Below are 23680 nucleotides of genomic sequence, written 5' to 3' on the forward strand. Positions count from 1 at the left end.
GTCTCTGTGTGTGTGTGTGTGTCTCTGTGTGTGTGTGTGTGTGTGTGTGTGTGTGTGTGTGTGTGTGTGTGTGTGTGTGTCTCTGTGTGTGTGTGTGTGTGTGTGTTGTGTGTCTCTGTGTGTGTGTCTCTGTGTGTGTGTGTGTGTGTGTGTGTGTGTGTCTCTGTGTGTGTGTGTGTGTGTGTGTCTCTGTGTCACCTGAGTTCACTTCTATGCTCTGATGATACCGGCCGCATGTACGACTGCAGAGCATGAAGTGGACTAAACAGACTAAATGTACGCGGGTTGGTCGTTATCATTATTGTGGTATTTATAACACCATCAGGTAAACAGCAGGTTAGTACAGGTCGTATGTGTTATGTTGCTTGTGTGTGTGTGTGTGTGTGTGTGTGTGTGTGTGTGTGTGTCTCTGTGTCACCTGAGTTCACTTCTATGCTCTGAATGATACCGGCCGCATGTACGACTGCAGAGCATGAAGTGGACTAAACAGACTAAATGTACGCGGGTTGGTCGTTATCATTATTGTGGTATTTATAACACCATCAGGTAAACAGCAGGTTAGTACAGGTCGTATGTGTTATGTTGCTTGTGTGTGTGTGTGTGTGTGTGTGTGTGTGTGTGTGTGTGTGTGTGTGTGTGTGTGTGTGTGTGTGTGTGTGTGTAGTGTGTGTGTGTGTGTGTGTGTGTGTGTGTGTGTGTGTGTGTGTGTGTGTGTGTGTGTGTGTGTGTGTGTGTGTGTGTGTGTGTGTGTGTGTGTGTGTGTGTGTGTGTGGTGTGTGTGTGTGTGTAGGTGTGTGTGTGTGTGTGTGTGTGTGTGTGTGTGTGTGTGTGTGTGTGTGTGTGGTGTGTGTGTGTGTGTGTGTTGTGTGTGTGTGTGTGTGTGTGTGTGTGTGTGTGTGTGTGTTGTGTGTGTGTGTGTGTGTGTGTGTGTGTGTGTGTGTGTGTGTGTGTGTGTAGGTGTGTGTGTGTGTGTGTATGTGTGTGTGTGTGTGTGTGTGTGTGTGTGTGTGTGGTAGTGTGTGTGTGTGTGTGTAGGTGTGTGTGTGTGTGTGTCCCAGACGCCCCTCGTCTCACTGATTGGGCTGATGGCCTGAGGGGCGGCACCTGCGGGCGCTCAGCCTCGGCAGACGGGTGGGTATAGCCTGGCACACACCCGGGCAGACGGGTGGGTATAGCCTGGCACACACCCGGGCAGACGGGTGGGTATAGCCTGGCACACACCCGGGCAGACGGTGGGTATAGCCTGGCACAGGGTTAGGGTTAGGTGATGTTACTCACAGGTCAGGTGCTACTGTCTAGATCCAATCGCCTGGAAGGACCTTAGCTGTGACAGGGGGTGAGGTGAAAGGTCATAGGGCGAAGGTGAAGAATAGGGTTATAAACAGTGACAACTGTATTAGTTACAGCTCAGCAGCTGAACCCACTGCCAGGTCAGAAGGAAGGGTCCTCTCGTCACTGTGGAGCACTATAAGAGAAGGAAGGGTCCTCTCGTCACTGTGGAGCACTATAAGAGAAGGAAGGGTCCTCTCGTCACTGTGGAGCACTATAAGAGAAGGAAGGGTCCTCTCGTCACTGTGGAGCACTATAAGAGAAGGAAGGGTCCTCTCGTCACTGTGGAGCACGTGAACACAGTGTGGAAACTTTCAGTTTGGCTAAAGATGCTAACCCTAGAGCCCCTTGCTAGCGGGGGCTAAAGATGCTAACCCTAGAGCCCCTTGCTCGCGGGGCTAAAGATGCTAACCCTAGAGCCCCTTGCTCGCGGGGCTAAAGATGCTAACCCTAGAGCCCCTTGCTCGCGGGGCTAAAGATGCTAACCCTAGAGCCCCTTGCTAGCGGGGCTAAAGATGCTAACCCTAGAGCCGCTTGCTCACGGGGCTAAAGATGCTAACCCTAGAGCCCCTTGCTAGCGGGGCTAAAGATGCTAACCCTAGAGCCCCTTGCTCGCGGGGCTAAAGATGCTAACCCTAGAGCCGCTTGCTCGCGGGGCTAAAGATGCTAACCCTAGAGCCCCTTGCTAGCGGGGCTAAAGATGCTAACCCTAGAGCCCCTTGCTCGCGGGGCTAAAGATGCTAACCCTAGAGCCCCTTGCTAGCGGGGGCGGGGCTAAAGATGCCCTTCCTGTCAGCGTGTTTACTCACTTGGCATCTGCAGGTGTGCTGCGTCCTCATTGGCCACCTCCTCTGCACTGAGGGCGGGCAGGTCACAGGAGGACACGCCCATGCTGACCGAGCTGTGCTCCGATTGGCCGCTCCAAAAACTAGCTGTGGAGCAAACACTGTGCCGGGGACCTAGTGAGCACACACACACACACAGACACACACACAGACACACACAGACACACACACAGACACACACACACACAGACACACAAAAACACACAACCATCAATAGATATCTCAGCACAATCCATGCTGTTCCTCATGCTAGCTCTGGCTAGTTAGCCTCTGTCCAGCTGTTCCTCATGCTAGCTCTGGCTAGTTAGCCTCTGTCCAGCTGTTCCTCATGCTAGCTCTGGCTAGTTAGCCTCTGTCCAGCTGTTCCTCATGCTAGCTCTGGCTAGTTAGCCTCTGTCCAGCTGTTCCTCATGCTAGCTCTGGCTAGTTAGCCTCTGTCCAGCTGTTCCTCATGCTAGCTCTGGCTAGTTAGCTACAAACCATGCTGTTCATCATACTAGCTCCAGATAGTTAGCTACAATCCATGCTGTTCCTCATACTAGCTCCAGATAGTTAGCTACAATCCATGCTGTTCCTCATACTAGCTCTGGATAGTTAGCTACAATCCATGCTGTTCCTCATACTAGCTCCAGATAGTTAGCTACAAACCATGCTGTTCCTCATACTAGCTCCAGATAGTTAGCTACAATCCATGCTGTTCCTCATACTAGCTCCAGATAGTTAGCTACACTCCATGCTGTTCCTCATACTAGCTCCAGATAGTTAGCTATAATCCATGCTGTTCCTCATACTAGCTCCAGATAGTTAGCTACAAACCATGCTGTTCCTCATACTAGCTCCAGATAGTTAGCTACAATCCATGCTGTTCCTCATACTAGCTCCAGATAGTTAGCTACACTCCATGCTGTTCCTCATACTAGCTCCAGATAGTTAGCTACAATCCATGCTGTTCCTCATACTAGCTCCAGATAGTTAGCTACAATCCATGCTGTTCCTCATACTAGCTCCAGATAGTTAGCTACAATCCATGCTGTTCCTCATAATAGCTCCAGATAGTTAGCTACAATCGATGCTGTTCCTCGTACTAGCTCCAGATAGTTAGCTACAATCCATGCTGTTCCTCATACTAGCTCCAGATAGTTAGCTACAATCCATGTTGTTCCTCATACTAGCTCCAGATAGTTAGCTACAATCCATGCTGTTCCTCGTACTAGCTCCAGATAGTTAGCTACACTCCATGCTGTTCCTCACACTAGCTCCAGATAGTTAGCTACAATCCATGCTGTTCCTCATACTAGCTCCAGATAGTTAGCTACAATCCATGCTGTTCCTCATACTAGCTCCAGATAGTTAGCTACAATCCATGCTGTTCCTCATACTAGCTCCAGATAGTTAGCTACAATCGATGCTGTTCCTCGTACTAGCTCCAGATAGTTAGCTACAATCCATGCTGTTCCTCATACTAGCTCCAGATAGTTAGCTACAATCCATGCTGTTCCTCATACTAGCTCCAGATAGTTAGCTACAATCCATGCTGTTCCTCACACTAGCTCCAGATAGTTAGCTACAATCCATGCTGTTCCTCATACTAGCTCCAGATAGTTAGCTACAATCCATGCTGTTCCTCATACTAGCTCCAGATAGTTAGCTACAATCCATGCTGTTCCTCATAATAGCTCCAGATAGTTAGCTACAATCGATGCTGTTCCTCGTACTAGCTCCAGATAGTTAGCTACAATCCATGCTGTTCCTCATACTAGCTCCAGATAGTTAGCTACAATCCATGTTGTTCCTCATACTAGCTCCAGATAGTTAGCTACAATCCATGCTGTTCCTCGTACTAGCTCCAGATAGTTAGCTACACTCCATGCTGTTCCTCACACTAGCTCCAGATAGTTAGCTACAATCCATGCTGTTCCTCATACTAGCTCCAGATAGTTAGCTACAATCCATGCTGTTCATCATACTAGCTCCAGATAGTTAGCTACAATCCATGCTGTTCCTCGTACTAGCTCCAGATAGTTAGCTACAATCCATGTTGTTCCTCATACTAGCTCCAGATAGTTAGCTACAATCCATGCTGTTCCTCATACTAGCTCTGGATAGTTAGCTACAATCCATGCTGTTCATCATACTAGCTCTGGATAGTTAGCTACAATCCATGCTGTTCCTCATACTAGCTCTGGATAGTTAGCTACAATCCATGCTGTTCCTCATACTAGCTCCAGATAGTTAGCTACAATCCATGCTGTTCCTCATACTAGCTCTGGATAGTTAGCTACAATCCATGCTGTTCCTCGTACTAGCTCCAGATAGTTAGCTACAATCCATGCTGTTCCTCATACTAGCTCTGGATAGTTAGCTACAATCCATGCTGTTCCTCATACTAGCTCTGGATAGTTAGCTACAATCCATGCTGTTCCTCATACTAGCTCCAGATAGTTAGCTACAATCCATGCTGTTCCTCATACTAGCTCTGGATAGTTAGCTACAATCCATGCTGTTCCTCATACTAGCTCCAGATAGTTAGCTACAGTCCATGCTGTTCCTCATACTAGCTCCAGATAGTTAGCTACAATCCATGTTGTTCCTCATACTAGCTCTGGATAGTTAGCTACAATCCATGCTGTTCCTCATACTAGCTCCATATAGTTAGCCACAATCCATGTTGTTCCTCATACTAGCTCCAGATAGTTAGCCACAATCCATGCTGTTCCTCATACTAGCTCCAGATAGTTAGCTACAGTCCATGTTGTTCCTCATACTAGCTCCAGATAGTAAGCTACAATCCATGCTGTTCCTCATACTAGCTCTGGATAGTTAGCTACAATCCATGCTGTTCCTCATACTAGCTCCAGATAGTTAGCCACAATCCATGTTGTTCCTCATACTAGCTCTGGATAGTTAGCTACAATCCATGCTGTTCCTCATACTAGCTCCATATAGTTAGCCACAATCCATGCTGTTCCTCATACTAGCTCCAGATAGTTAGCTACAATCCATGCTGTTCCTCATACTAGCTCCAGATAGTTAGCTACAGTCCATGCTGTTCCTCATACTAGCTCCAGATAGTTAGCTACAATCCATGTTGTTCCTCATACTAGCTCTGGATAGTTAGCTACAATCCATGCTGTTCCTCATACTAGCTCCAGATAGTTAGCCACAATCCATGTTGTTCCTCATACTAGCTCTGGATAGTTAGCTACAATCCATGCTGTTCCTCATACTAGCTCCATATAGTTAGCTACAATCCATGCTGTTCCTCGTACTAGCTCCAGATAGTTAGCCACAATCCATGTTGTTCCTCACACTAGCTCCAGATAGTTAGCCACAATCCATGTTGTTCCTCATACTAGCTCCAGATAGTTAGCTACAATCCATGCTGTTCCTCGTACTAGCTCCAGATAGTTAGCCACAATCCATGTTGTTCCTCATACTAGCTCCAGATAGTTAGCTACAGTCCATGCTGTTCCTCATACTAGCTCCAGATAGTTAGCCACAATCCATGTTGTTCCTCATACTAGCTCCAGATAGTTAGCTACAGTCCATGCTGTTCCTCATACTAGCTCCAGATAGTTAGCTACAGTCCATGCTGTTCCTCATACTAGCTCCAGATAGTTAGCCACAATCCATGTTGTTCCTCATACTAGCTCCAGATAGTTAGCCACAATCCATGTTGTTCCTCATACTAGCTCCAGATAGTTAGCCACAATCCATGTTGTTCCTCATACTAGCTCCAGATAGTTAGCTACAGTCCATGCTGTTCCTCATACTAGCTCCAGATAGTTAGCTACAGTCCATGCTGTTCCTCACACTAGCTCCAGATAGTTAGCTACAATCCATGCTGTTCCTCATACTAGCTCCAGATAGTTAGCCACAGTCCATGCTGTTCCTCATACTAGCTCCAGATAGTTAGCTACAGTCCATGTTGTTCCTCATACTAGCTCCAGATAGTTAGCTACAGTCCATGCTGTTCCTCACACTAGCTCCAGATAGTTAACTACAGTCCATGTTGTTCCTCATACTAGCTCCAGATAGTTAGCCACAGTCCATGCTGTTCCTCATACTAGCTCCAGATAGTTAGCTACAATCCATGCTGTTCCTCATACTAGCTCCAGATAGTTAACTACAGTCCATGTTGTTCCTCATACTAGCTCCAGATAGTTAGCCACAGTCCATGCTGTTCCTCATACTAGCTCCAGATAGTTAGCCACAATCCATGTTGTTCCTCACACTAGCTCCAGATAGTTAGCTACAGTCCATGCTGTTCCTCATACTAGCTCCAGATAGTTAGCCACAATCCAATACAAAGTCAATGGGGCCAAGCTGACTGAAGCTCACTGAAATCTACTTGTGTGTACGGCGGAGTACATTTCAGTGAGCCTCGGTTAGTTCGTTTATTTTCATTCATTCATTAATTTTATTTTGTTTCGTACACGGGGGTATAGTTAATCTTTGCACAATATCACCAACATCTTTTTTTTTAACACGAAAAGGAGCAGGATGAGGAAAACGTATGTTTCCTGCCCCCTTCCAAACTTCATATTCATTTTAACATAATGGTCAGCTCAAGTGCACCTTACAGCTTCATACCATATAATAATAATATAATAATAAACATTACCATAACTATGATAATAATAATAATAATAATAATAATAATAATAATAATAATAATAATAATAATAATAATAATAATAATAATAATAATAATAATAATAATAATAATAATAATAATAATAATAATAATAATAATAATAATAATAATAATAATAATAATAATAATAATAATAATAATAATAATAATAATAATAATAATAATAATAATAATAATAATAATAATAATAATAATAATAATAATATAATAATAATCATTACCATAACTATGATAATAATAATAATGATAATATGACCATGAATAATAATAACAACTATTCTGTTTATACAACCGATCTGATTAGTTAAGAAAATAAAGACCTTTGGGGGCCAAGTTGTACGACTTTTCAGTGGAATTAAGTGAGACCTAGTAGAGAGGCATGAAAACACAGCCGGTAATCTATGTGCCGTGTGTTAGAGACAGTCGTACCTTTTACCTGAGGGTCCGGCCAGTGCTTGTCCTCAAACAGGACCCAGCAGGCATCCTGCTGAGGAGGCGGAGCCTCAGGCTCCATCATCACAGAGGGGAGTTCTGTGGGGGCGGGGCTAGGCTCTGTGGGGGCGGGGCTAGGCTTCCGGAAGTCGCTGGTCATTAATGCATCTGCAGGTAGAATGTACAAACAGACAGTAATCTGTGGAGGTTTGGGTCGGGTTGGGTTCTGCGATACAGAGTGGCACAGAACCCAGCCGGGAGCCAGTCACCGTGCAGCACCTTAACGATAGACAGCCAGGGGAATGGTTAGGGTTAGGGATGCCCGGTATTATCGGCCGATATTGGCATTAAAATGTAATATCGGAAATTATCGGTATCGGTTAATAGACAGGTTAGAGTCCAGAGACAGACAGACAGGTTCGGGTCCTGAATTAAATTGAATAGCTAAATGCTAAATGGTAATAATAGTTTTTCACTCACAATTTCCATGGCAATTTTTTTTGTTTAATAACGAAATTAATAAAATGCTCTTATAATGTAAGTATAAAAGTAATTTTGGAACTGGCAGTAATAAGGTAAAACATAAGGACACAATTAAAACTGTTTACAAGAAAACAAGCCCCTGACAAGAATTACACGCAAAGGCCAGAAGGGAAATATGATTCAAAATTAAATGCAGACTTTGCAAATGTAAATACATCTCCTTTAATTACTTATTCAAGACATTGCATTAAGTTGCCTAAACCCCCTTTTGAGCTTGGAGCCAAAACATCACACCATGTGTATCTGTCCAAGTAGATCTAAAGAAAATAGATAAAAAAAAAAAAAAAAAAAATCTAACCCTAACTAACCGTACTGTCATGCACTTGTTCTAATAAACTAACCTACACTGTAGCACTCAACACTTTGATGAACATTGTTTCTCAGCTGATAGAGTTGTGCCCTTCCTGATGGCTTGTCGTACAGAACTTGTAAGTCGCTTTGGATAAAAGCGTCAGCTAAATGACTAAATGTAAATGTAGATCTACAAAAAAAAGGATCAGTCACTCTCACACATTTAGAATCTTTATTTATGTCCACATAAAGACAATGTTTAAAGGACACAAATATTATCAGTTGTACATTGTGGGATTATTCGGATACAATCGTGCCACAGTGGCAACCAAAGTTACAGACTCACACGGATGATGAACCTGACAATCTACACACAGCTCATGGATACAGATAGCAGCGTCTTCTCCAAATCGCCCGGCTGCCAATAATTGCTGACACTGAGCAATATTTTGCTAATTGTTTGGCTCTTCTCTTCGGAAGACCGGCCAACTGAAGGCCTTTAACACCCAACTTATGGACATGACCCAGGCCTCCAAATATGAAGACTAAAACACACACACACACATGGTTTTGTCAATATTCCAATGTACAGTTTTGCTTGTTTGTACAGTGTTCCCCCCCAACCCCCTCCAATGTACGGTAAATTACCTAGTATGGTTGTCAATATTCCAATGTACAGTTTTGCTTGTACAGTTGTACAGTATCAAAGTGCCCGTACCTGTTTGGTGCCCGTACCTGTTTGGTGCCCGTACCTGTTTGGTGCCCGTACCTGTTTGGTGCCCTGCTGCGCTGCTCCCTAAACGCTCCTCTGAAAACTCCACCCAGCCAACCCGTCCGGTACCGGGCCGGCTGTCAGCCGCAGTGGCCATGGCCTGTGTGTGTGTGTGTGTGTGTGTGTGTGTGTGTGTGTGTGTGTGTGTGTGTGTGTGTGTGTGTGTGTGTGTGTGTGTGTGTGTGTGTGTGTGTGTGTGTGTGTGTGTTTCACCGGCGCTGCTCACACCATGTCACTCCTTTATGGACCTGTGGACGAGACACAAAAGAAATTAAATAATAATAATAATAATAATAATAATAATAATAATAATAATAATAATAATAATAATAATAATAATAATAATAATAATAATAATAATAATAATAATAATAATAATAATAATAATAATAATAATAATAATAATAATCACAGATAGGTTGAGTCAGGGGTTCCTAATCTTTTTCGGCAGATTGATCCATATCGATGTCAAACATTGGTGTTCTTTGATAGGGAGGGGGGTTATAATCTGAGGGGAGAACTCAGTTTAATGAGAACCATGAGAAGACACTGCGTCTCGATATGTGGAGTGAAACTGTGGAACAGTCTGAATGTGGCGCTAAAGCAACGTCCAAACATGAGACAATTCAAACTGATGTATAAGGAAATGATGTTCACGAGGTACAGGGATGAGGAAGGGACTTGATATTCACGGGTGTTTACATTTTATTTTATTTCTTTCATGTTTTACATATATAGTTTTTTTTGTTTTGCATATATATATATATATATATTTTTTTTTAAATGTTTTAAAATAGTACACTCATTTGAGTAGTGGAAAAGGGGTAGGATTAAATAAGTGTATACTTCTTCCTACTCCTTTTCGAACATGTAGATTGAGTTATGTTTTGCTTTTGTTTAGTTATTTATTTTGTTTGAGTTATGTTTTGATTTTGTTTAGTTATTGGTTGTTGCTTAATGTCTGAAGGAGTCGACTGAAGGCTTCTTGTTCTCTGTGGGGGGGGGGGGGTGCTTAATGTCTGAAGGAGTCGACTGAAGGCTTCTTGTCCTCTGTGGGGGGTGAAGCTTAATGTCTGAAGGAGTCGACTGAAGGCTTCTTGTCCTCTGCAAAAGCATGCAATTGGTCCACTGATGGATACATCTTGATATTTGTCTAGTCTAGTGTGTTCATTAGACGGGTGAAATCCTCTTTCAGTGCCTCTGTGCCTGTTTTCTTGGGCAGTTAGCCTCTGGTATGCGTGCCATTAGCGTTAGCCACGCTTCTAGGTAGGGCTGGGCGATATGACGATATTATATAAATATCGGGTACAGTGCATTAACGATACACTTTTTTAACGTATCGTGGATATCGTGATGTTTTGCCCAAGAGGCTTGTGTCGCGTCAATCTGGTCCACACGTTGACACTTTTGAACAACGCCGCACCCACACACACACTACTGCATCAAAGTTACTACTTATGATTAACAAAGGCATTCGTTTTGTGGCATTAACGTTATATAGTTACACGTTCAATAACATCAGCGTATTTACCCGAACATAGCAACGTCCGAGGACGACCTAGATAGATAGCAAGCATTACTCGTTCCTATCTCAGCCCGTGCTGAGTTGTGCCCATTCTGCGGTCTGTTAATAAAGTTTTCAATCAGACAGATGTATGGAAAGGCTTTTATTATAACATTCGTTGCAGTAAAATCATTATGCCTCGTTTAGTCATCTGCGGAGCTGGTAATGGTAACTAGTAATCTACTCTTCGGCCGCAGGGAGCTAACGTTGTTGTTGTTGTTGAGCTCGTCAAAATCAATGGAGGACATTCTGGAAGTAAAAAACGATTACGCGCTTGCCGATTGGTGCTAAGAACAGCAGGGCGGGTGCAAGCGGTGTGACGTAATTGGCAGACTCGACTGTCAATCAAAATTATTCTGTTGCCGGCTGAACGATTGAATGAATGAAAACTTTATTAACAGATTGCAGAATCGGTACAATACAGTACAGCTCAATACAACAACAGTGGACTGACTGGAGGATGAAGAGCAGAAAAAGACTTTCGGCTTTTTTACATAAGGGTCCCCCCATTTTCAATTCATCATATTTCATATCTAAATCATATAATATCTCATTGCTAAATATATGCAATATATAATCTAATAATCCAATAATCTAAATCTAATATATAATATAAAAATGCTAAATGCATGGGTATTTTATTTTGTCTTTAATGTTAGCTTGCAAACTCAAATACTGTCTTGGTAAGCCTCATAATGAATTTTGGGGAAAAAAAGAAAAACATTGTGATGCGTATCGTGTATCGCCGAAAGGTCAGAAAATATCGTGATATCATATTTAGGCCATATCGCCCAGCCCTACTTCTAGGCCTCTTTTCTTTTGGAAAGAATGATAAAAAAAATATATATATATACAGTGGGGGAAATAAGTATAGAACACATCAACATTTTGTTCAGTAAATGTATTTCCAATGAGCGTATTCAAGTGAAATTTGCACCAGACTTTGGTATTAACTCAAGAAATCCAGACAAGAAATCTAAACATTAAAGTCCATATGTAAATAAAGTTATGTGTAATAAAGTGGAATGAAACAGGAAAAAAGTATTGGACACACTAAGAAAAAGCAGTAGACCACAGCAAGGAAAGGCAAGGAACTAGCTGAAAACCAAAACTAATTAGGAGGCAACTCTACCTCCTATCTGTGCTAATAATGTCAACTGGGTTAGAATATATTGATGGGCTATAAAAAAAAAAAAAAAAAATGTTACCAAGGTGCCACACAAGAAACATCAAATGATGGGTAAAAGCAAAGAGGTCTCAAGACCTTCACAAACAAATTGTTGCAAATCATGACAATAGAATTGGCTAAACACGTATTTCACAACTTCAGACTCTTCCAGTAAGCACCATTGGGGGCATTATCCATACAGTAAGTGGAAGCAACATCACTCCATCATCAACCGGCCACGCACAGGTGCTCCTCGCAACATTTCTGATCTGGGAGTCAGAAGGATACTTAGAAGAGTAGCCAGGGCGGCCGGGTGGCGCAGTGGGCAAGGCGCTCGCCACCAACGCAGGAGATACTGGTATCGAGCCCAGCTCTCTGCGTTGCTTCCGGCTTGGCCGGCCGTCGTACTAACTAGGGCTGTCTTAAATACTTCAAAGCTTCGTTCGGTGGGCATGGGATTCGAATATGAAAAAAAAATAAAATAAAAAAAAATTGCAAAATCAACTCTGCCTCTCTTTGTTAACTACAACAAGCAATACTGTTTGTTATTTAAGATGAGGTCAGACTCGGCACTGACAGATTTGTGTTCATTGTGCTGCTTTTATAAAGCCTCAAATGACGGCTTACAATATTTCATTAGGGATGCCCCGATCACGTTTTTTGCCACCGATACCGATCACCGATCGTCGTGAGCCATATCGGCCGATACCGATCGTTTTTGATTAAAAGAAATTAAACTTTATTTTATATAATTTGTTTTTTTTATAAAATATATATAATATATAATTAGACTTGTACTTGTATTATCTGCGAGACATCGCCACCACGCAACAAGCTCCACTGTCTGTGTGTACTCTAGTAGCCTCCAGCTACAGCCAGGATTCTCCGGAGCTGCAGCTGGACCTATACTCGAGTAGCCTCGAGCTACGGCCAGGATTCTCCGGCGCTGCACCTGGACCCTATTGGTATAACGTTACTTAACTGTGCTCAGTAGGGCTGCAACGATTAGTCGACATAATCGACGATGTCGATTATAAAAAATCGTCGACGAGAAATTGTTGCGTCGATTAGTCATTGCACTACCTATCTTTGTGAGAGTGGCTTCTCAGGGTTCCAGACAACATCATAACATGATGATCCCATAGCAAATTTTGGACATTGAAAACATTGTTCCCCTGCAGGAGATGATGATCAGACTAGACACACAATACATTACACACGCACTCCTCTCACTCACACACAGCGATCAGAGTAAGACACACACATACACACTCCTCTCACTCACACACAGCGATCAGAGTAAGACACACACATTCACACTCCTCTCACTCACACACAGCGATCAGAGTAAGACACACACACATTCACACTCCTCTCACTCACACACAGCGATCAGAGTAAGACACACACACATACACACTCCTCTCACTCACACACAGCGATCAGAGTAAGACACACACACATACACACTCCTCTCACTCACACACAGCGATCAGAGTAAGACACACACATTCACACTCCTCTCACTCACACACAGCGATCAGAGTAAGACACACACACATACACAAATTACACAGTACACACCTCTCACTCACACAGCGATCAGAGTAAGACACACACACAAATTACACAGTACACACACTCCTCTCACTCACACAGCGATCAGAGTAAGACACACACACATACACACACACACAGACTCCTCTCACACACAGCAAACAAAAGTTATTTAAAGTACACTTCCACTTTAATTTGTATTATTTAATTTATTTATCTTGTTATGAGTGATTGCTGTATTGTTCTTCAAATACATTTTCATTTAAAGTGGCTTAAAGATCCAAATTCAAATGTTTCATGAGTCATTATTTTAATTTGCTATGGGATCATCATGTTATGATGTTGTTGTTTGGTCCTGACAAGAGTCTCAAAGTCTGGGGTGATGGTAGACAAGCAACTCTGAGGTCATGCTCAATGTCCAATCTGTTCCTCTGCTCTGTCTTCAGCTGGACCAGAGCTGAGAAGCCACTTTCACAAAGATAGGTAAAGGTAATTAAAAAAAAAGAAAAAATCCTTTTTTTTTTTTTGTGTGTTGTTGTTGTTGTTTACATTGGTTTTCGATTAGTCGACTAATCGAAAAAATAATCGGCAGATTAGTCGACTACCAAATTAGTCATTAGTTGCAGCCCTAGTGCTCAGCAAGCCCTCAGCTCGAATACACATCGAATCAGTGTTATAAGACATTGATATCAGGAGCTATCTGTAGCTACTGCTAGCCGGATATATAACGTTAATACAACGCCTCAGTGAATTATTTAGTTCAATGGGACATTTCGTTTTTAACAGTGAACTAACTTGCGCTAACGTGAGCTAACAGCTAACAGCTAACAGGTATCATACCTACCTACTATACTTGCTAAAGCGTTTGTTGATGTCAGGAGCTATCGGTAGCTGGCCGGCTAGATACCGTTCGGTTAGACAATGCCTCATCATGTATTAAACTAAAAGTGAATAGTTGACTGGGTCATTTTGTAACGGTAGCTAAGCTAACGTTAGCTCAGGGAGAAGCCGACACGACACGCCGTCCTCCCGTGTCTCACTAGACTAGACCCGTGTTTACATGCGTGCGGGAGGGGCTGGACTCGAGAGCAGACGCCGCACCACCGGTGTCTGAGACAGAACTCAGCGACAGCGACTGAGATCGGGTTTGACGATCGGTGAAAATAAAACATTATCACCGATCACCGATCGCATATTTATACTGAATATCGGCCGATAACGATCGGTGGCCGATCGATCGGGGCATCCCTATATTTCATGAAAGCAAAGTGTTTTGTTTGTCTAAGATTTTAAAAGGTTTAAACTTTACAGCACTGACAAAGTTGAACAAAGTGCTGTACAAGTCCCACAACATAAAAAAAAGATATATATATATATTTTTTTTATTATTATTATAATTTTTTTTAATCTCGAAGCTTCGAATTAAAATTGAATCTCGGCCCCGAAGCTTCGAATTCCAAAAAAGAATTGAAGGTCAGCCCTAGTACTAACACAATTTGCAGTGTTAGAGGGTGGGAAAGCTGGCGGGGTGGGTCCTGGTCGTTGTAAACAGCGACTCCTACAGTTCGGTCGGGTCGCCTGCACAGCGAGGGAAGGATCTAAGGGGGGTAGTGTGATCCTTCCACACGTTACACGCTCTCAGTGAGAGTCCGCGCTGCCAGGTGAAAGAAGCGGTTGATTGGCTACACATGTGTCGGAGGAAGCATGTGATAGTCTCCGCTCTCCCAGACCGACTGTGGGGGGTAGAGTGCGCAGCGACCAGGAAGGGGATTGGGATTTGGCATAATGACTAACATTGGGAGGGGAGAAAAACTGAGGAAAAAGGAGGGGGAGAAGGTCAACAACAACAAAAAGAAGAGTAGCCAGAGAGCCACTAGGAAAGAGCTCCAGAAAGACTTGGAGGCAGCAGGTACAACTGTGACAGAAAGGACCATAGGCAATGCAATGCACTCCACCGCCATGGCCTCTGTGCGCGCTCAGCCCGCAAGACTCCACTACTGGAGAAAAGACATGTTGAAGCTTGTTTAAAGTTTGCCTAACAACATTTGGACAAGCAGTGAACTACTGGGAGCATGTACTCTGGTCAGATGAGACCAAAATGTTACTTTCTGACTGTCACACAACACACCATGGTTTGGAGGAGAAATGGCAGTGCACATTACCCGAATAACACTATATACCAACAGTGAAGTTTGGAGGTGGAAGTATCATGGTGTGGGGCTGCTTCTCCTCTCCTGGTACTGGCAGACTTCATATCATTGAAGGAACAATGAATGGAGCCATGGACTGATTCTTGAGAGGAACCTGCTGCCATCCACCAGGATGCTGAGGATGACACGTGGGCAGACCCTCCACCAGGATGACACGTGGGCAGACCCTCCACCAGGATGACACGTGGGTGGACCCTCCACCAGGATGACACGTGGGCGGACCCTCCACCAGGATGACACGTGGGCGGACCCTCCACCAGGATGACACGTGGGCGGACCCTCCACCAGGATGACACGTGGGTGGACCCTCCACCAGGATGCTGAGGATGACACGTGGGTGGACCCTCCACCAGGATGACACGTGGGCGGACCCTCCACCAGGATGACACGTGGGCGGACCCTCCACCAGGATGACACGTGGGTGGACCCTCCACCAGGATGACACGTGGGTGGACCCTCCACCAGGATGCTGAGGATGACACGTGGGCGGACCCTCCACCAGGATGACACGTGGGTGGACAGAGAGGTGGTGAGGGGGGGGCGGGGGGCATGGCGGTGGTGAGGGGGGGGGGGCAGGGCGGTGGTGAGGGGCAGGGGGCATGGCGGTGGTGAGGGGGGGCAGGGGAACAGAGAGGTGGATTGTTCTAACCCTGAGGTCCTGCCAACCACTGACTCAGCGCCAAGCACACAGCTTACCTTCCTTATGGGCACTCTCTCTCTCTCTCTCTCTCTCTCTTCTCTCTCTCTCTCTCTCTCTCTCTCTCTCTCTCTCTCTCTCTCTCTCTCTCTCTCTCTCTCTCTCTCTCTCTCTCCTCTCTCTCTCTCTCTCTCTCTCTCTCTCTCTCTCTCTCTCTCTCTCTCTCTCTCTCTCTCTCTCTCTCTCTCTCTCTCTCTCTCTCTCTCTCTCTCTCTCTCTCTCTCTCTCTCTCCTCTCTCTCTCTCTCTCTCTCTCTTCTCTCTCTCTCTCTCAGACTCTCACCCCTCAGTGTAAACACACCCTCTGATGTAATGTTGACATGGAGCAAACACACACACACACACACACACACACACACACACACACACACACACACACACACACACACACACACACACACACACACACACGCACGCACACACACATGCACACACACATGCACACTGATTGAAACCAACATTGTTGTGGCTGTTTGCACGCCATTCACACAGCTCTAGAGTAGATCTGTCAGCAGTATCCACACAGCTCTAGAGTAGATCTGTCAGCAGTATCCACACAGCTCTAGAGTAGATCTGTCAGCAGTATCCACACAGCTCTAGAGTAGATCTGTCAGCAGTATCCACACAGCTCTAGAGTAGATCTGTCAGCAGTATCCACACAGCTCTAGAGTAGATCTGTCAGCAGTATCCACACAGCTCTAGAGTAGATCTGTCAGCAGTATCCACACAGCTCTAGAGTAGATCTGTCAGCAGTATCCACACAGCTCTAGAGTAGATCTGTCAGCAGTATCCACACAGCTCTAGAGTAGATCTGTCAGCAGTATCCACACAGCTCTAGAGTAGATCTGTCAGCAGTATCCACACAGCTCTAGAGTAGATCTGTCAGCAGTATCCACACAGCTCTAGAGTAGATCCGTCAGTATCTCTGGGTAACAGTACAGTATATTTGCATATCATATATGCAGTGTTGTGCTAGTTACTGAAAAATAGTAACTCAGTTACTTTACTAGTTACTTCATTTCAAAGTAACTTCGTTACTGTACTAGTTACTTACACCCAAAAGTAATGAGTTACTGTGAAAAGTAACTATTTAGTTATTTAAAAAAATAAATAAAAAAAGAAGATTGCTCCCGAGTCCCATGCCCCAGATAGTATTCAAAATCGGTTGATCAACTTGACAGTTTCCATTCACATCACCGAACTCTGCTAAGCAATGTGGTCTAGATACAAACACAAATCTGACACAAACAAATGTTGTCCCGAGTCGATATAATAAGAAGTGCGGCGGTTGAAGGAACAGCCTTGATGTCGCCGGAGCGTTTCATTATAACCATTATAATTCAAGGGTACTTGAACTGTACTGCTGTACTGTACTGTACCCATTCTGCAATCTGTTAATAAAGTTTTCATTCATTCATTCATACTACGACTATGCTTGCACCTCATGGTACCAAAGCACCTCAAAGGCGCTTAAAACAAAATACAAACATCACAAAACAAACTGGTCAGACTACTACTTGACCTGAACCCCAGAACCCACCTCACCCCTGCCCACTTGACAACCTAGGATGGCTTAGAGTAGACGACAGAGTACAGCAACTTGCAATGGGCCTGGTCTACAAGATAACACTATACGACCAAGGTACCCATGTACATGTCAAAATACTTCCCAAAGGTCAGTGAATACCACAACCACTACACCAGAGGGAGCTCCACAAATCATGTAAAACCCAGATTCGGCTCAAACAAGGGACTAAACACGTTTCGCAATTATGCCACAACAATGTGGAACGCCCTACGGGTAACAGTACTGTATATTTGAATACCGTTTATGTCACAAATGTATCAGTACTAAATACCTATATGTCCCTATGCCATAAATGTCATGTATGTTGTGTAGTCATAATGTCTATATGAATTGAAATGGGGGACCCTGATGGAAACAAGACAACGTCTTTCTCAGGTCTGCATCCCCTTAACAATTGTATAGTATGAGCCGTACTGTATTGTACCCATTCTGCAATCTGTTAAATAAAGTTTTCATTCATTCATTCATTCATTCATTCACCATCTTGCAAGTTGCAACGTTGTTTAAGATATCAATCAAAGCATTGCAACGTTAGAATAGTTAGGATATCAATTGTGCATGAAAGGACTATTTATATGTTTGATTAGTATTATGAGATTCCCTGGCAGATTTCGTACAGTCAAAATCCGTTGATCAACTTGAGTTTCAGTTGCACTCACCAAAGTCTGCGGTGGTCGAGATGTAGTAACGTACGTTAGTCGACTCCAGCAGCGCCTCAAACATGTTCTTTATCTCGTTTCCATGTTGTATATTAATTATCTCTCCAAGTAGTTGCTAAATGGTTTGTTGGTTTGTTACTGCGTTCTTTTTATGTGGATTAATAGCAAGCGTTTGTTTGTTTACAATAGAGAGGGTCTATTTCTTTCCGTAGCCGCATCTGGTTTGCGCACTTCTGATTGGCCAGTGGCCAGACTCGCCTCGTATCATTCTACGCGGGTGGGGATGAGGATATAATAATCACTACCGCTCGCTATCAATCTACGCCGTATATAACGCAAATAACGCAGTGACGAACCATTCAGTAACGTAAGTAGCGTTACTGAATTTCAAAAGTAATGCGTTAGAGTACTAGTTGCGGCAAAAAGTAACTTCGTTTCTGTAACGCGTTACTTTGTAACGCGTTAGTCCCAACACTGCATATATGTCACAAATGTAACAGTACTATATACCTGTATGTCATGTATGTCCCTATGCCATAAATGTCATGATGTCATATGTTGTGTTGTATGTCATAAATGTCACTATGAATTGAAAATGGGGGACCCTGATGTAAACAAGACGAAAGTATTTCTCTGGTCTGCATCTCCTTAACAATTGTGTTATTGAGCTGTACTGTATTGTACCCATTCTGCAATCTGTTAAATAAAGTTTTCATTCATTCATTAACCCTAGAGTAGATCTGTCAGTATTCGAGCTGGAATGTAAATGTAAATGAACCCGGGGGGGGGGGGGGGGGGAACGGGGACGCAAGCGGTGCTGTCCAGGTTCTGATGTCACCCACGTCTACTAGGCTACTACAGCGAGCCCCACTCATTTCATATAGTGCAAATTAATTGTTCAAATGAAGGCATCCAATATGATTAACCTTAATGTCTCACCTTAATGCAACAACAGTTTCGGATGCGCCTCATTGGGAAAGGCCGTTCACAAGGTGCGGTGCCGACGGCAATGAAGAAATGTTTTCCTTCATTTGATCTCATCATGCTTTGAAAACAACGTACATAGATAGTAGCTCTAAAAAGTTTCCACGGTTTCATTAACATGCCCTCGTACAGCAAGCCCTCGGCCTCAGGTGATCCGTGTTATGCCCAGGCGGCATGTAACTTGGAATGGAGTTGCAGGTCTTGGCAGCTCTCACGGAGAGGGCTGACTGGCTAAATGTACTTGTCCTTAATGGAAATTAGCGTTAGGATGTGAATAGACGCCACCCGGTACAACAGTTCTGAACCCCAACGCGGAACTGCACGTCTGTTGGTAAAAGACGACACGTGAACCTGGAGGTAAACAATCGGAAAGTGGGGGTGGGGCTAGACCATGGGGGTGGGGCTAGACCATGGGGGTGGGGCTAGACCATGGGGGTGGGGCTAGACCATGGGGGTGGGGCTAGAGTCAGACCACGGAGGGTTTTGAAGACCAGACTGGCATCGGTTAGTTTGGTGATGCGGCGTGATTGGTTACTGCCTGCAGTCTGGGATGTTAACGGCCACCACACCTACTGCCATCGACACCTTGGTTGCTGCAGCAGCCCTACACACACACACACACACACACACACACACACACACACACACACACACACAACATCGTAGCCTAGGCTGCCTATAATAACGTGCAGACTGGGTCGGCATTGCCTCCCCTGGCCTTATATACGCGCCGCCTATGACTTTAGTGCGTTTCGAGCTGATCCTATAGACATGAACCAGACAGATTGAAAGCGCTATCCATCTATCTATCTGTCTGTCTGTCTGTCTGTCTGTCTGTCTGTCTGTCTGTCTGTCTGTCTGTCTGTCTGTCTGTCTATCTATCTATCTATCTATCTATCTATCTATCTATCTATCTATCTGTCTGTCTGTCTGTCTGTCTGTCTGTCTGTCTGTCTGTCTGTCTGTCTGTCTGTCTGTCTGTCTGTCTGTCTGTCTATCTATCTATCTATCTATCTATCTATCTATCTATCTATCTATCTGTCTGTCTGTCTGTCTGTCTGTCTGTCTGTCTGTCTGTCTGTCTGTGTCTCTCTCTCTCTCTCTCTCTCTCTCTCTTCTATCCCACCACTTTTTTTAGACTCTTTTTGTATCACAAACGGTACTGTATTTGTAGATCTGGTATGTCATAAATGTATAGATGTAGCAGTACTGTCTATCTGTACTGGACAAAATGGCATCCAATGTAATAAAAAAAGTCAACCAACGAACACGATTCTTGTACCGGATCTCCTCTCTGGTAAACAAGAATACCCTGAAGACTCTGGCAGGAGCACTCATTCAAGGGTACTACGACTATGCTTGCACCTCATGGTACCAAAGCACCTCAAAGGCGCTAAAAACAAAATTACAAACATCTCAAAACAAACTGGTCAGACTACTGCTTGACCTTACTCCTAGAACCCACCTCACCCCTGCCCACTTTGACTACCTAGGATGGCTTAGAGTAGACGACAGAGTACAGCAACTTGCAATGGGCCTGGTCTACAAGATACACTACGCGACCAAGGTACCCATGTACATGTCAAAATACTTCCCAAAGGTCTGTGAATACCACGATCACAACACCAGAGGGAGCTCTACAAATCATGTTAAACCCAGATTCGGCTCAAACAAGGGACTAAACACGTTTCGCAATTATGCCACATCAATGTGGAACGCCCTACCCAAAGCTGTAAAGGAATGTGAATCACTACCCACTTTCAAAAACACTCTCAAAAAACACCTAAGGGAGACTGCAACTCGAAACTGGCCCCTGTAAATGTCCGAACACAACCCCCTCCAATGTACAGTAAATTACCAAGTATGGTCTTGTCAATAATCCAATGTACAGTGTTGTTTGTACAGTTGTACAGTGTCCCCCACCCACCCCTCCTACCCAACCCCCCCCCCCACTCCTACCCAACCCCCCCCCCCCCCCCCCCCCCCCACCTACCCAATCCAATGTACAGTTTCCACACCTAATGTATACACTCTTTTCTTTCTGGACTCTTTTTGTATCACAAACAGTACTGTAATTGCAAATCTGGTATGTCATAAATGTATAGATGTAGCAGTACTGTCTATCTGTATGTCATGTATGTCATATATGTTATGATGAATTGAAAATGGGGGACCCTGATGTAAACAAGACGAAAGTCTTTCTCTGGTCTGCATCCCCTTAACAATTGTATGTATTGAGCTGTACTGTATTGTACCCATTCTGCAATCTGTTAATAAAGTTTTCAATCAATCAATCAATCAATCAATTCAAAACAACCAGAGAGAGACAGACGCGCACCCTCCGGTCCGCAGCGACCTGTTGAGTCACAGACACAGAACACGCACTGGATCAGATCCGGTCCCGCGGCGACACAGAACGGGATCATTAACACCGTTTCCTCACAGCAGCAGCAGCAGCATCTGTTATTGTTTACAAACAAACACCGGAGAGAGAGACGGTCGTGTTTACATACCGAGCGACCGGCTGGGTTTCGGTGTCGTGCTTCTGCGTGACGCGTCCGGCGGCACCGACCTCCTCCAGTGGGATCTGAGAAGAGACGTCACCGGGAGGAAGCACCGTGCGGGCAGGAGGGAGTAGGGTATATCTGCAGAGCCACAGAGGAGTAGGGTATATCTGCAGAGCCACAGAGCATAGGGTATATCTGCAGAGCCACAGAGGAGTAGGGTATATCTGCAGAGCCACAGAGGAGTAGGGTATATCTGCAGAGCCACCGAGGAGTAGGGTATATCTGCAGAGCCACAGAGCATAGGGTATATCTGCAGAGCCACAGAGGAGTTTGATTGATTGATTGAAAAGTTTATTAACAGATTGCAGAATGGGTACAGTACAGTACAGCTCAATAGGGTAGAGTAGGGTATATCTGCAGAGTCACAGAGGAGTAGGGTATATCTGCAGAGCCACAGAGGAGTAGGGTATATCTGCAGAGCCACAGAGGAGTAGGGTATATCTGCAGAGTCACAGAGGAGTAGGGTATATCTGCAGAGCTACAGAGCATAGGGTATATCTGCAGAGCCACAGAGGAGTAGGGTATATCTGCAGAGCCACAGAGCATAGGGTATATCTGCAGAGTCACAGAGGAGTAGGGTATATCTGCAGAGTCACAGATGAGTAGGGTATATCTGCAGAGTCACAGAGGAGTAGGGTATATCTGCAGAGTCACAGAGGAGTAGGGTATATCTGCAGAGCCACAGAGGAGTAGGGTATATCTGCAGAGTCACAGAGGAGTAGGGTATATCTGCAGAGCCACAGAGCATAGGGTATATCTGCAGAGCCACAGAGGAGTAGGGTATACCGTGATACTGTGAATAATGTATACTCAGTAGATAGTAAATTATAACACTACCTCATGCATACTGCACCTTATGTGACACTGTGAATAATGTGAATATTCCTCAGCTAGTCAGATAGTAAATTATATTGACCATATTGATCAAATTGTTTACACTGCCTGTGTTGTTTTACTACCTGTACCCCTCCCCCCTCCCCCCCATGCTGCTATGATGCCTGAATTTCCCCAAGGGGATCAATAAAGGAATATCTTATCTTAATATCTTATATCTGCAGAGCCACAGAGCATAGGGTATATCTGCAGAGTCACAGAGGAGTAGGGTATATCTGCAGAGTCACAGAGGAGTAGGGTATATCTGCAGAGCCACAGAGGAGTAGGGTATATCTGCACAGTCACAGAGGAGTAGGGTATATCTGCAGAGTCACAGAGGAGTAGGGTATATCTGCAGAGTCACAGAGGAGTAGGGTATATCTGCAGAGCCACAGAGGAGTAGGGTATATCTGCAGAGTCACAGAGGAGTAGGGTATATCTGCAGAGCCACAGAGCATAGGGTATATCTGCAGAGCCACAGAGGAGTAGGGTATATCTGCAGAGCCACAGAGGAGTAGGGTATATCTGCAGAGCCACAGAGGAGTAGGGTATATCTGCAGAGTCACAGAGGAGTAGGGTATATCTGCAGAGTCACAAGGAGTAGGGTATATCTGCAGATTCACAGAGGAGTAGGGTATATCTGCAGTGTCACAGAGGAGTAGGGTATATCTGCAGAGCCACAGAGCATAGGGTATATCTGCAGAGCCACAGAGGAGTAGGGTATATCTGCAGAGCCACAGAGGAGTAGGGTATATCTGCAGAGCCACAGAGGAGTAGGGTATATCTGCAGAGCCACAGAGGAGTAGGGTATATCTGCAGAGCCACAGATGAGTAGGGTATATCTACAGAGTCACAAGGAGTAGGGTATATCTGCAGAGCCACAGAGGAGTAGGGTATATCTCTCTCTCCCTCTCTCTCTCTCTCTCTCTCTGTATGTGTATCTTG

General features: G+C 44.4%; 1 protein-coding gene across 1 annotated transcript; it reads right to left on the bottom strand.

The window, feature by feature from the left end:
* Positions 1 to 2138: 2138 nt before the first annotated feature.
* LOC311248493 (uncharacterized protein) lies at positions 2139 to 21830 on the bottom strand (the record flags this gene model as incomplete). Its single annotated transcript, XM_084339364.1, has 4 exons — positions 21809 to 21830; positions 8867 to 9117; positions 7261 to 7431; positions 2139 to 2288 (listed from the first exon to the last, which is right to left on the bottom strand). Coding segments are annotated over exons 2-4 (421 nt in total), but the record flags the coding sequence as incomplete, so codon positions are not given.
* Positions 21831 to 23680: the final 1850 nt, after the last annotated feature.

Source organism: Notolepis coatsorum (genome assembly GCF_963971535.1).
Source record: "Notolepis coatsorum genome assembly, contig: SCAFFOLD_2358, whole genome shotgun sequence".
Lineage (NCBI taxonomy): Eukaryota > Metazoa > Chordata > Actinopteri > Aulopiformes > Paralepididae > Notolepis > Notolepis coatsorum.